The sequence below is a fragment of the Carcharhinus amblyrhynchos genome, chromosome 2 (genome assembly GCF_965287045.1).
Source record: "Carcharhinus amblyrhynchos chromosome 2, sCarAmb.v2.hapA, whole genome shotgun sequence".
NCBI lineage: Eukaryota > Metazoa > Chordata > Chondrichthyes > Carcharhiniformes > Carcharhinidae > Carcharhinus > Carcharhinus amblyrhynchos.
In genome coordinates this window covers 132,502,109-132,516,633 of record NC_137325.1, presented here as the reverse complement: position 1 = coordinate 132,516,633, position 14,525 = coordinate 132,502,109, and the positions used below count along the sequence as shown (strand labels likewise).

General features: G+C 40.6%; 1 protein-coding gene across 4 annotated transcripts in view; it reads left to right on the top strand.

Annotated features, from left to right (window-relative positions):
* Positions 1 to 14,525, top strand: part of LOC145358683 (RNA-binding protein 33-like) — a 182,712-nt gene that overhangs the window by 47,754 nt on the left and 120,433 nt on the right. For 2 of the 4 annotated variants that reach the window (XM_080212933.1, XM_080212909.1), the window contains exons 5-6: positions 6,025 to 6,355; positions 13,562 to 13,702. In XM_080212933.1, coding sequence (XP_080069059.1) covers positions 6,025 to 6,355; positions 13,562 to 13,702 — 472 coding nt within the window. The remainder of the gene's footprint in view (positions 1 to 6,024; positions 6,356 to 13,561; positions 13,703 to 14,525) is intronic. The other 2 variants (XM_080212917.1, XM_080212925.1) reach the window with 2 other exon arrangements.

Below are 14,525 nucleotides of genomic sequence, written 5' to 3'. Positions count from 1 at the left end.
TTTGACAGATTAGATTCCATTGTGGATTGATCTTTTGATATCTCAATGAATGATGCCAAAATGGTTCAGGGAAAATCTAAAAGCAATCTGGAAGTGATAGTAAACTCAATATCTAAAGTGTCCAGTCATTGCAGAACAGCAGTCAACAGAATTCTGAGCGACACTGCTTATTCAGTAGACTGCAGGTCTCAAACCATTGTGGTGACATTGCCTCGTGTTCGAGTCGGATGACAGTTTGTGTACTGTTCATTTCTAAACATTGAAACACAGGGAAGACGATCAAAGCCTTGCAGCAACATAGAGAACGGCAAAAGGGCTGATAATTGTAGGATAAAGGGCATTGGGTGCAAATAATTAAAAACGGCCTGAGTTGTGAACCCTTTACCACTGTGATTTAATACTTGGTATGGTTTTCCAATGAGATTGGTGGTTAAAAACTGGAATCACTGAAACATTATTGAGATGACACAGTTGGGGAGTTGTAGGCTTATATGAAGGGTGGTCTTGATGGGCTGAATGGAATGTTCATTATACATATATACATATACTTCTCTCTTTTCCTTGGTCTCTATCACCTTGTCATTTTAATATTAGGGTGTAGGTGTCACCTAAGGTGCAGGTTGAAAACTCAGCAATGAGATAGTGCTGGGAATTTAGATTTGGAAGCTCTTCACGTGCAAAAAAGGAATTTTGTATTTAAAATGTAGCTTTCCCCTCATTTTGTTTGCTATCGTGGGTTAATAAATGAAAACATCTGTGTTATATGAATGTTGATGTATTGTAGATATGAAGGTATGTTGAGCTCAGAACACGGTCAGTAGAACACTGAGAAAACATCCAAGAGCAAAGTAGAAGCCAGCAGTCAAGATATTGCTTCATTATATTTCGCATTCACTGACCTTTTCAAATGCTGAACATCTATCCCTTCTAGCAAAATCTAATTTGTTTCGGAAACATTGGTAATATAAAAGAGGCATGGGGATAAGGAAAATGTTAAAGTAAATATCAGTGGGTAGGCATTTTGTCAATTACCTGTTTGGATCTCTCTCAGAAAATCAGCATAACTATTACCTGACCAATGTTCTTATCAGTTATTTTTGATTTTTTTAAATAAAAAGGGGAAAGTTTAAAGTTTCTAATTTGGTTAGTTACATCTCATGTTGGTGACTGAATTTTTGATGCTGATTTTTAAGCACTGCTCTTTGCGATTGTTTCTCTTCCTTGCTAGTAAAATTGCAGTCAGCAGCCAATGCGCTGTGGCTGATTGGTAGCATGAACTCTTTTTAACTATTGAGATCTTTTAATGTGGTAGACCTTTTACAATAGACAATAGTTTCAGACTAAGGAAGCATCCTAACCTTCGATGCTGGTCGCAGAGCAATGAGGAGAGGCTGAATAAATTAGGCTTGTACTCGTTAGAGTTTAGAAGAATGAGGGGAGATCTCATTGAGACGTATAAGATGATGAATGGGATGGATAGGATAGAAGTGGAGAGACTCTTTCCGCTCAGAAAGGATAGTAGGACCGGGGGCACAGCCTCAAGATAAGGGGGGGCGGTTTAGAACGGAGTTGAGGAAATTCTTCACTCAAAGGGTGGTGAATCTCTGGAATTCTCTGCCCGTTGAAGTGGTGGAGGCTACCTCGCTAAATATTTTTAAGAAGCGGGTTGATGGGTTTTTGATAAGAGAGGGGATTAAGGGTTATGGGGAGAGGGCGGGAATGTGGAACTGAGCCACGACAGATCAGCCATGATCTTATTGAATGGTGGGGCAGGCTCGAAGTGCTAGATGGCCTACTCCTGCTCCTATTTCTTATGTTCTTATGTTATTGGAACATAATCTTTTTCCAGAACTTGTAACATAAAATTTGCATTAAAAAAAATCCCTAAAATTACAGAAATGATATTTGTAATTGTTGGAGTATTTGCTTTATAAAATCCACTTGTAAGCAGTGACTTACGGCTGGTGTAATTAAAAACATAATTATTTTCCATGTAATCCATCTTTGCTAGTATTTAAACTATCTCTCTTTTTTCTCCAAAAATAGAGCCTCATGGGCATTTATGTACTATTTGCGTAACGTTAACATTTTACATACAGCAGGGATGTAATTGGGTGGCTTGTTGGGACAGCCTCACTTGCTGTGTAATTCTTAACTTTTGAAGAACAAGCTGAATCACTGAATATTTTTCCCTTTTGCACTTCCATCATTTTAATCTAACTTTGCCTGTGAGAAGACCAATTTATAGTGTTCCCTCTTAAGAAACTAGAGATGACTGAGGAGCGCCAGAACACATCCACAGATTGCAGCAATTTTGAGTAGCTGGCAATTACATAGAATTTAATAATTTCATTCTGATTCTGCCAAACCTGTTCCCCTCTTGACGTTAAATATTTAACTTGCTATTTGTTTTAAAATCTGGTTAATTTCACTTAATTAATAGTTGCGTGTAGTATTTCTGCATATTATTAACCTATGGCCTACTGGTATTATTGCTAGACTATTAATCCAGAAACTCAGCTCATGTTCTGGGAACCTGGATTCGAATCCTGCCATGGTGGCTGGTGGAATTTGAATTCAATAAAAAGTATCTGGAATTAAGAATTTACTGAAATCATTGTTGATTGTAGGAAAAGCCCATCTGGTTCACTAATGTCCTTCAGAGAAGGAAATCTGCCGTCCTTACCTGCCCCTGGCCTTCATGTGACTCCAGACCCCACAGCATTGTGGTTAACCCTCAGGCAACTAGGAGTGGGCAATAAATGCTGACAAGCCGGTGGTGCCCATGTCCCAGGAATGAATTACAAATAAACCTTTCTCATCTAACACCACCTGGCTTTTGGATCTCTCTGTGCCAGCGCCCAAATCAGATTTAATAACCGTGTCTGCCCCATTTCCCCCAAGAGGAAACACATCAAGTGCAACATTGTAAGTTGACTTATAAGTGACTTATAAGTAACTGGGTCATTCATCTAGAGCAGGTGTGGAGCACCTTGAACGTACTTACCAGGACTCCAGTATCACATCTGGAGAAAAGCTGGGTGAGCCAGTTATTGTGCAGTTTATCCAGGTTTACTACGGCTAAACCCACGTTCTTTAATATGTGACATTTCAATATTTGATGGTAAGATCATCCAATCAAAATTACAGGTTTACATAGGCATTTCCCATTTATAAGAGTGTCAATTAGAATAGCAAAGGTTAACAAAAAAGTATGAAAGTCTTGTCTTAATTCATGACAAAAATGTAACGAGAAGAAAATAAGTGTGAGACAGAAATGGTAACAGATGTAATAATCTGTATGCTTGGCTAGTACATCGAAACATAGAACAGTACAGGCCTTTTGGCCCTCAATGTTGTGCCAAGCTTTGTCCCACTCCCTATCATTCTGGCATGCTCCATGTGTCTATCCAATAACCATTTGAAAGTTCCTAAAGTATCCGACTGCACTATCACTGCAGGCAGTGTATTCCACACCACTCTGAGTGAAGAATTTACCTTGGACATCCCTCCTATATCTCCCACCATGAACGTTATAGTTATGCCCCCAGTAATAGTTACATCCACCTGAGGAAATAGTCTCTGCATGTCCACTCGATCAATCCCTCTTATCATCTTATAAACCTCTATTAAGTTGCCTCTCATCCTCTCTGCTCTAAATAGAAAAGCCCCAGCTCCCTCAGCCTTTCCTCATAAGACCTACCCTCCATTCCTCAGAACCCTGCCGTTAACCCTGTAATCCGCATTCAAGTTTGTCCTACCAAAATGAATCACCTCACGCTTATCAGGGTTAAACTTCATCTGCCACTTTTCGGCCCAGCTGTGCATCCTATCAATGTCTCTTAGTAGCCTGCAAGAGCCCTCCACCTCATCCACTACTCCACCAATCTTGGTGTCATCAGCAAATTTACTAACCCACCCTTCAGCCCCCTCTTCCAAGTCATTGATAAAAAGCACAAATAGCAGAGGACCCAGCATTGATCCTTGTGGTACATGGCTGGTAACTGGCCTCCAGTCTGAAAATTTTTCTTCTATCCCACACCTCCTTATCTTCTTCATGAGCCCACCATGGGGAAACTTATCAAACACCTTACTAAAATCCATGTATACGACATCAACTGCTCTACCTTCATCTACACACCTTGTTACCACCTCAAAGAATTCAATCAAATTTGTGAGGCAGGACTTACCCCTCACGAAACCGTGCTGACTATCTGGATTAAACTGCATCTTTCCAAATGGTCATAAATCCTATCTGTCAGGACTCTTTCCATTAATTAACCGACCACTGGTCTATAATTACCAGGGTTGTTCCTATTTCCTTTCTTGAAGAGAGGAACAACATTCTTACATACGCTTCCTTTTTCCTCTTAAGACATTCAACCTTCTTTGTGAACCATGGTTCCCTCACTCAGCCATTTCCTCCCTGCCTGCCAGGGACATACCTGTCAAGGACACACAGTATTTGTTCCTTGAAAAAGCTCCCCTTTTTCGTTTGTGCCCATACCTGACAGTTTCTATTCCTATCTTATGCTCCCTAATTCGTGCCTAATCACTTTATAATTACTCCTGTCCCAATTATAAACCTTGACCTGCTGTGTGACCTTATCGTCTCCATTGCAATAATGAAGGACACCGAATTGTAGTCACTATCTCCAAAGTGCTCTCCCACAAACAAATCTAACACTTGGCCAGGATCAATACCCAATACCAAGTCCAATTTGGCCCCACTTGTCAGCTTATCCACATATTGTGTCAGGAAAGTCTCCTGCACACATTCTACAAAAAGTGCCCCATCCAAACTATTCGATCTGCAAATGTTCCAATCAATGTTTGGAAAGTTAAAGTCACCCATGATAATTATCCTGTGACCTCCACACCTATCCATAATCTGCTTTGCCACTTCTGCTCCACTTCTCTATTACTATTTGGGGTCCTATAGAAAACTCCTAACAATGTGACTGATCCTTTCCTGTTTCTAACATCAGCCCATATTACCTCAGTAGGCAGATTGCCCTTGAAATGTCTTTCAGCGGCCGCTAAACTACTCTTGATTAACAATGCTACTCCTCCACCTCTTTTACCGCCTTCTCTACTCTTACTGAAACATCTATACCCTAGAACTGCCAACAATCATTCCTGTCCCTGTTCTAACCATGTCTCCGTCATGGCCACAACATCATAGTCCCAAGTACCAATCCACACTCCCAAGTTCACCTACCTTATTCCTGACGCTCCAAGTTCACCTACCTCAATCTTGAAGTATTGATCACAGTTTTTAAATTGACTAACCAGATGAGATTAAATCTTCTTGCCATGTAAATATTCTTATGAAGAAAGTTTGAAATGGCAAATGATTTAATTCATATTTAAGATGTGTTGTAATTAATTTGTAATGCAGTAAACTTTGCGATATCCGGCATTCTACTAACTGCAATTTCTAATGTTCCCCTAATTTGAATTGTCATTGACTGGAAGCAATTACAAAATTAAGTGGAACCCCTTCCTGGATATTGTATTATCTTATACTTTCCACTTTTAACTTTGTTGGAAGATTGGTGTAAAAAGAATACTGTTCTTTAATCCCTGAGTTAATCCACGCTTTGTGCCGTATTCCATTAGTAAATGCAATTTTCCATGAATAGCATTTTGGTTAACCCACGTTGCCCATTTCCCTTGCATGCTAGATAATTTTACTGTACAAAGTACCAAGGATTTTAATTTGGAATGGGCTGTGTTATAATAATGGTTTAGGGTCATCATTGCAAGATGTAAAATGTAGCCAGCAATTTAATATTAATAATAAAGACTGAATTTTACATAAAATATTGTGTTTTTGTCTGGTATGCATCCACAATCTGTGTTTTTAAAAATTGGTTACATATTTTTGAAATGTCATTGGAATTTAAAAGCAAAAGAAATGCAACTCTAAGTTGAATAATATTTTGATATAAATTGATGCATTTTTTTGATCACTTATTTACCATTTTAAAGTATACGAAGTCCTTTATATTTTCCTTGCAGTTATCAAGGTGTATCTATCGACATCAATGCTTCAACATCTTTTACGGGTACATCCTTAGAATTATCCAAGAGTGTTGGTGATAAATCTACTGAAGAGGTATTCAATTATGGAGAAAATGCAGCTCTCGAAGTTGTAGACGATGCACAAGAAGAAATGGAAGGCTATGGTCAGGACGAATATGCTGAAGAGGGAGAAGGTGTGGAGTATGAAGACAACGACACTGAGCTTGGAGACGACCAAATGGATTACCCAGCAGAACAGGGTGAAGAAATGTACAATGATGAAGTGTTAGACCTTGAAATCAATGACCCTCTAGATGATGAATTTCAAGTAAGTCCTTTTCTGTTGTATCATTTCAGATAACACTTCATCACCAGGATCCAGGCTGATTTTAAAACTATTTCTGTCCCTGGGGAGGTGTGAAAATTAGACCTATTATCACTTGCTGTCAGTTTCTTTATCTCCTGTCTGACAAAGTTTATGTTGACAGCTTGTTTGGAGGTAGGCAATACTCTTCTGACAGGCTTAGAGACTGCTTGGCATTATGACCTTGAGGGTTGTATCTTTGTGAAAAAGCCTGCATTGTCTGATGCAGATACACTGCCAATTGTCAAGCACAGTTAAGGTGAAAGGTTTTTTATCAGCAGATTGGATGGGATCTGATTGAGCTCTGTAAAGGTGCATAGATTACTGACCTCTTTAGAATGTTAATTTTCCAGAAATGATTGATGTTCTCTGCATCCTTTCTTTCAGCACATAGCAGCTTTAAGCTGAATAAAGAGATTAACTCTTAGCTTTTGAGATGATCTCTAGTGTAGAAGCATTTATCATCATTAAGTGGGTAAAACCACATAAGTCAGTGCATTTCTGAATGGGAATAGAAGCTGTTCTCTACAGTGAATCTGTTATGACATGGAAAATTATTTTCGGGAAAATGATTAAAGCTGACATTTGACCAGAAAATTTAAATTCTTTCGAGTGATGTCGTAATTTTGAAACATACAAGAATATTTGTATGAGAAGAGCTTTCAAAATTCTCCATATCACTTGAGATTTTAATATTGATTTTAGTGAATTATTGGGAAAATAATATGGTGTAATTAAGCATTGTAGAATTTTAAATACAATTTTTTCCTCCCTACGCAAAAATACGCACACTGCTGTGTGATGACTGATCAGTCCAATTTACCCTCATCTCTCGTGGATGCTCAATTCTATTTCTGCCAAGACGTGCCCCAAGCAATGCAGGAAAATTCCCTTTTCAGAGACTCATTCAAGGCTAGCAAATTCATTCTATTGGGGTCAGTGTGAATGCCTGTCGAAACTGATTTGAATTTGCGTCTCCAGGCTGTTAACATTGTAACCTCTGGTAAATCTTTTGGATGTAAAAATGGCAGTAGAAAATGGAGGTTTACTGATGTTTTATGGAGCGTTTAAAAAAAAAATTGGTTAAGATGTGTTATTGGGCCATGCTGACAGACCGTTACTGTGCATTGAGCGCACATCTGTAGATATGACTCGAGCATGCAGTGACACACCCAGTAGTTGGAAAAAGTGAAACTATTCATTTTCTCAGCATCCTTGACTACAAGAAAATAATTTAAATACGATATGACATCTATTTGCATTTTTTCAAATTGGAGATAACCAAATTCTTCAATTCCTCCTGGCCGCAACATGTTTTTGTGTATTGCAGATTATGTAAATTATATATTTTTATTTTATGTGGAAGTACAAAGGATGAATTGTGAAAAGTATTGCACGGCAGCTTCTTTTGGGATCATGATAAATTTGGAGTTGGGAACAGAGAGGCCACTCAGCCCTTTTTGAACCTGTTCTGCTATTCAGTTAGATCATACTGACACCTCCCTCAACTTCATCGCTTCAGAACTGATGTGTACTTCACTACATTTACCCAACTTTCTTCCAAATCCCTTAATATTCTGACCCCTCAAAGACTTATGGACCTTTCTTGAAAATTTAAAATGACCTTGCACTCTTTGCTTTTTTGGTTCGTGTGTACCAGATTTCCACTGAATAAACATTTTATTTTTCTATTTCATCTTTAGCTTCAGATTATGCCCCTGTTTTATTTTTGGATAGGATGTAAGCTTTGCTGCTAAGTATAGCATTAGTTGCTCATCCCTATTTACTCTGAAGGTGTAGTTGAGCCACTGCCTTGAACTGCTGCAGCCCATCCATTATAGGTGCTACCATACTGTTAGGAAGGGAGTTTGAGGATTCAAAATCCTGTCTGGTGAGAAAGGAGAAGTGTTGATGTTGTTCCAAGTCTGGATGATGTGTTGCTTGGAGGAGAGGTGATGGTATTCCCATGCATCTGTTGCCCACATCCTGCTCGGTGATAGAAGTTGCTGATTTAAAGATGCTGCTGAAGCCGTTGGCTGCAGTGCATCTTGTTGTTTGCATACACCGCTGCTGTGTGTAGATGGGGGGAATGAGTAATTAAGGTAATGCTGAATCAAGTGGGCTGTATGATGTTGAGCTTCTTGAATGTCACTTGAGCTGCTGTCATCCAGATAAGTGGAGAGCATGGCATTCCATCTCACCCCAGACTTAAAAAAAAATCTTTTATGGGATGTGGGCATTGCTGGTTAGACCAGCATTTATTGCTCATTCCTACTTACCCTTGAGAAGGTGATGGTGAGCTGCCTTCTTGAATTGCTGCAGCCCCTGAGGCGTAGGTACACTGACACCCACAGTGTTGTTAGGGAGTTCCAGGATTTTGACCCAGTGATAAAGACAGAATGGTGAAACATTTCCAAGCCAGATGGTGAGTGACTTGAAAGGCAACTTCCAGGTAGTGGTATTCCCAGCTTTTTGTCCTTCTAGCGGTAGTGGTCATGTGTTTTGAAGGTTCTGCGTCAGGAACCTGCTGAGGAGCAGTGGAGGATCTTTAAGGAGATCTTTCTTGGTGCTCAGCAGAAATTTATTCCGATGGTTAAAAAGGACAGTAGGAAGAGAGGTAATAAGCCGTGGATAACGAAGGAGGTGAAGGAAAGTGTTAAATTAAAAGCGGAGGAATTTAGAGTAGCTAAGAGCAGTGGGCGAGAAGAGGACTGGGAAAGGTTTAAATGTCAACAAAGATTGACAAAGAAGTTGATAAAGGAGGGTAGGAGAAGCTATGAGGCTGGGCTAGCACTTAATATAAAAAAGGATAGCAAGAGTTTTTATAAATATATAAAAAGGAAGAGGCTGGCTAGGGTGAACGTTGGTCCTTTAGAGGATGAGAAAGGGGAGCTAGTGGTAGGGGATGGGGATATGGCGAAGGTCTTGAATAACTTTTTTGTTTCTGTCTTCACGGAGGAGGACGTGAATAATTTGCCGGGTGTTAGCGATGGAAAGGTGGTAGGAATGGAGGGTCTTAATGACATTACTGTTACCAGAGAGGTGGTGCTCGACAGACTGGAGGGGCTGATTGTGGACAAGTCCCCAGGACCGGATGGAATGCATCCGAGGGTTCTGAAAGAAATGGCGGAGGTGATAGTGGATGCCTTGGTGGTTATTTTCCAGACGTCGCTGGATTCCGGGGAAGTGCCGGAAGATTGGAAAACGGCTGATGTTACGCCGTTGTTTAAGAAGGGTGCCAGGCAAAAGGCGGGGAATTATAGGCCGGTTAGTTTAACGTCTGTGGTAGGTAAAATGTTAGAATCCGTCATTAAGGAGGAAATTGCGAGGCATCTTGAAGGGAATTGCTTGATAGGGCGGACGCAACACGGTTTCATTAAAGGGAAGTCGTGTCTGACAAATTTACTGGAGTTCTATGAGGATGTGTCTAGGGCAGTGGATAGAGGAGAGCCGGTGGATGTGGTCTTTCTGGATTTTCAGAAGGCGTTTGACAAGGTACCTCACAAGAGGTTATTGCAGAAGGTCAGGGGACATGGAGTTGGGGGTAGGGTGTTAGCGTGGATAGAGGATTGGTTGTCAAATAGGAGGCAGAGAGTGGGGGTCAACGGGTGCTATTCGGATTGGCGGATGGTGACTAGTGGGGTGCCCCAGGGGTCGGTGCTGGGGCCTCAGCTATTTACCATTTATATAGATGATCTGGAGGAGGGAACCGAGTGCAGGGTGTCGAAATTTGCTGATGACACCAAGATTGGGGAACGGCAAATTGTGCGGAGGGTGTGGAGAGTCTGCAGAAGGATCTAGATAGGCTGGGCGAATGGGCCAGGAAATGGCAAATGGAATTTAATGTTGGCAAGTGTGAGGTGGTCCACTTTGGTAGGAAGAATGGTAGGAAGGACTATTACTTACGTGGCGAAAAACTGCAGCAGGCGACGGTGCAGAGGGACCTCGGGGTCCTTGTGCATGAATCGCAAAAACCCAGCTTGCAGGTGCAGCAGGTGGTCAGGAAGGCGAATGGGATGCTGGCCTTCATAGCGAGGGGGATTGAATATAAAAGTAGGGAGGTCTTGCTGCAGCTGTATAGGGCATTGGTGAGGCCGCAGCTGGAGTACTGTGTGCAGTTTTGGGCGCCGCACCTGCGCAAGGATATTTTGGCCCTGGAGGGAGTGCAGAGGAGGTTTACTAGGCTGATACCGGAGTTGAGGGGATTGAGCTATGAGGAGAGGCTGAATAAACTAGGCTTGTACTCGTTAGAGTTTAGAAGAATGAGGGGAGATCTCATTGAGACGTATAAGATGATGAATGGGATGGATAGGATAGAGGTGGAGAGACTCTTCCCGCTCAAAAAAGACAGTAGGACTAGGGGGCACAGCCTCAAGATAAAGGGTAGGCGGTTTAGAACGGAGTTGAGGAGGAACTTCTTCACTCAAAGGGTGGTGAATCTCTGGAATTCTCTGCCCGTTGAAGTGGTGGAGGCTGCCTCGCTAAATATTTTTAAGAAGCGGGTTGATGGGTTTTTGATAAGAGAAGGGATTAAGGGTTATGGGGAGAGGGCGGGAAAGTGGAACTGAGCCACGACAGATCAGCCATGATCTTATTGAATGGCGGGGCAGGCTCGAAGGGCTAGATGGCCTACTCCTGCTCCTATTTCTTATGTTCTTATGTTCTTATGAACCTTGGAGGGTTCCTACAGTACAGCTTGTAGATGGTGTAAGGGGCTACCACTGTTCACCAGTGGTGGAGGAATTCACTGTTTGTGAAAAGGTAGCAATCAAGTGAGCTGCTTTGTCCTGGATTGTGCCAAGCTTCTTGAGTGTTGGGGCGGCATAGTGACACATTGGTCAGCATTGCTGCGTCACAGTGCCAGAGACGCGTGCTCGATTCCCAGCTTAGGTCACTGTTTTTGTGGAGTTTGCACGTTCTCCCCGTGCATGTTGTCTGCGTGGGTTTCTTCCAGGTGCCCTGGTTTCCTCCCACAGTCTGAAAGACATGCTGATTCTGTGCATTGACCTGAACAGATGCCGGACTGTGGCAACTAGAGGAATTCCGCAGTAACTTCATTGCAGTGTTAATGTAAACCTTACTTATGACTAATAAATAAAGTTTAGTGTTGTTGGAGCTGCACTTGCCCAGATAGGAGAGAGGATTCCATTACTCTTCTGGCTTATGCATTGTAGATGGTAGACAGTCTTTGAGAAGTCAGGGAAGATGAGTTACTCATCACTGGATTCCTAGCCTCTGACCTCCCCCTTCACTCCTCCCCCTGTTTTATCATGGTCCTGAAACAAGAAGCTTTTACGTTACAAGATTTGTACTTGTAAATGAACTAAAAAGTTGATTAAATTAGCATAGTCTGCATCCAGTTTTTTTGCATCCAGCCCTTTTAACTTAGTCCTAATATAGTTTTGGTGAATCTGTGATATATTTTCTTCCAGAACTATATCTTTCCTGAAGTTGAATGCTCAAAATGAATGTCGTACTCCACATAGAGTCTGATTAACACTCTATAGCATTGAAGCATAGTTTCCAATATTCCATTAACCCTTTTGATTACATTTTCTAGTTGTGCAAGATCTTTTACTAATTTAGTGATTTGTAAACATGGATATCCAATTCCGTTTGCTCCTGCATTGCTACTACTTTCTCACCATTAGGAAAATATTCTGATTTAATTTTTGTCATGTCCCTCATACTTCCCTGCAGAACTTGTGATGTCATTTGCTTTATCTTATATATGTTTGTAACTTCTCATCTCAACCATGCAACTTACCATCTATCCTAACTCAAGTATTACTTGCAACATTCTGCCCTTTTGTCCAAGTCATGGTGAAAAGTTGAGATTTCAATGCAGATACCCTGGTTATCAAATTCCTCCAACCTCAATTTTTTTCCTTTATCTCAACTTTCTGCTACCAGTTACCAGTGCATATCACAAAATGTTTCCATGTGCTGTAATTTTTTTTCTAATCTCTTATGTGGAAGATGTCAAATGCACTGTCGAAGTCTACATCAACCACATCTGAAGACACTCGCTTACACAATACTGGTGATCTCAGAGAAAAGTATCAACTATGGTAGTCAGGCATTCTATGCTCATTACAAATCAGTGCTGACTACCTGATCAGTTAATATTTGTTTCAGAGATTTTGAAAGTTTCCCAACATTTATATACTGACAGGTTTGTAATTACCCGTGTTTTTCTCCCTCCCTTTTCAAATAACAGTGACATTTGCAATTTATAAATTTGAAATTGAGCATCACTGCATTCTAAATCTGTGTTCCAGCCTTAGTACGTAGGTTATGATAAGTGCAAATTGATAAAGCTAAAATATGCTTGTGATATAATTTGATTCAACTCAACTTGAGAGTAGACAATTAAATGATTAAGTTATTGCAGATACTGGTTCCAAATGGCAAAACGTTATTTGGTGTGCACTAAAGTACAGCTTCAGATTTGAGGTTAAACTATTGAATATTGATATACTGAACGTTTGATATTTACAAGTTCTGGTGCAGGTACTTCATGCGAGTCAGAATAAGTATATTCAGAGGACAAAAGGATATTTCCAGATAAATCGTTATTAGATGAGTGATAACATTTGTGAAGGAATGCTGGAAATGCACCAAGTTTGGCAAAATGGAAGATTGACTCAAAAACACCTTTTCCCCACTGCCATCAGACTTTTGAATGGATCTACCTCGCATTAAGTTGATCTTTCTCTACACCCTAGCCATGACTGTAACATTACATTCTGCACTCTCTCCTTTCCTTCCCAATGTGTGATGTGCTTTGTCTGTATAGTGCGCAGGAAACAGTACTTTACACTGTATACTAATACATGTGACAACAATAAATCAAATCAAACCAAATCAAAAGACTGGACTGAAGTAAATAATGTGGGGCTTGGGTGTGAAATCGTTAAAAATGTTTTCCTAGCTCCAACATGTGTTCAGCAAGTCAGTACAAACTTGTAAGAAACCCATATCTACTTCTGTTTATGTAATAAATAGAGCTGCTAGTGATCAGTTGTGTGGTTAAGAGATTGCTTCACAATGATGCCTAGTAGTGACTACACCTTCAGCTGTTTGAAATAGGAAGGAAAAATTATGTGCACTTCCCAATATATTGAATTCTACAATTTTCTGCAAGGGTAAACTTATCATTATTATCAGGATGAAGACTATACCCAATTTTATGCCACAAACCAGGATATATCTGGAGATCTGCAAACTCAAGACAATGAAGAATACGAAGAACCAGCTGCCGCTGATACACAGGAGCAAGTTGTCGAAACTACCCAAGAACCTGAAGAGGTAAGAACTTCAAAGTGTTTCCACAGAGGATAAAGGGTGATCCAACCCAGTTCCTTTTCACACATTTAATAGTGGCTAAATTGTGGAATTGACAGTGGACAGGGATTCATCATCTCAACTGTGGACTGTTAGGGGAAGAATTAACAAACAGTTTGAAAAGCAGTTTTGCCTAATGATCTGTTTGCTTATGCATTAAACCATGCAAGCTACAAGACCCTAGGTTTGATTACCTGCCCATGCTGGTTTAATTAATCTTAGCAGGACACAGGCACCCCAGCTGAGCAGTTTTGCTAAAGTAGTGAGAAAAAGTATTTTGGGATAAGTGTTCTTCTTAGCAATGTGAAAAGATGTTTACTTGTTTTTCAAGTCTCAAGAACAACTTGCTTTTATCTCACACCTTTAACGCAAAACATCCCAAGGTGCTTCACAGGAGTGTTATCAAACAAAACTTTACACTGAGCCATGTAATAAGCTATCAGGACAAATGACTGGTAGTTTGAGGAAGTGATGGTTTTTAAGCAGAATCTTAAAGGAGAAGTGCAAAGTGATTAAGCCAGGGAATTCCAGAGCTTAAGGCTTAGACAGCTGAAAGCACGACCATTCCTGGTGGTTGATGAAAATCAAGAGGTGTGTAAGAAGGCATACCAGGAGAAGCGTATAGATTTTGGAGGGTTGTTAGGCCGGCAAGGGTTCATGGAATCACAGAATCCCTACAGTGTAGAAAAAGCTTGCACCAACTCCCTGACAGAGTATCTTACCCAGGCCCTCTACCCTGTCCAATCCTTGTAACCCCACACATTTTCCATGGTTAATCCATCTAACC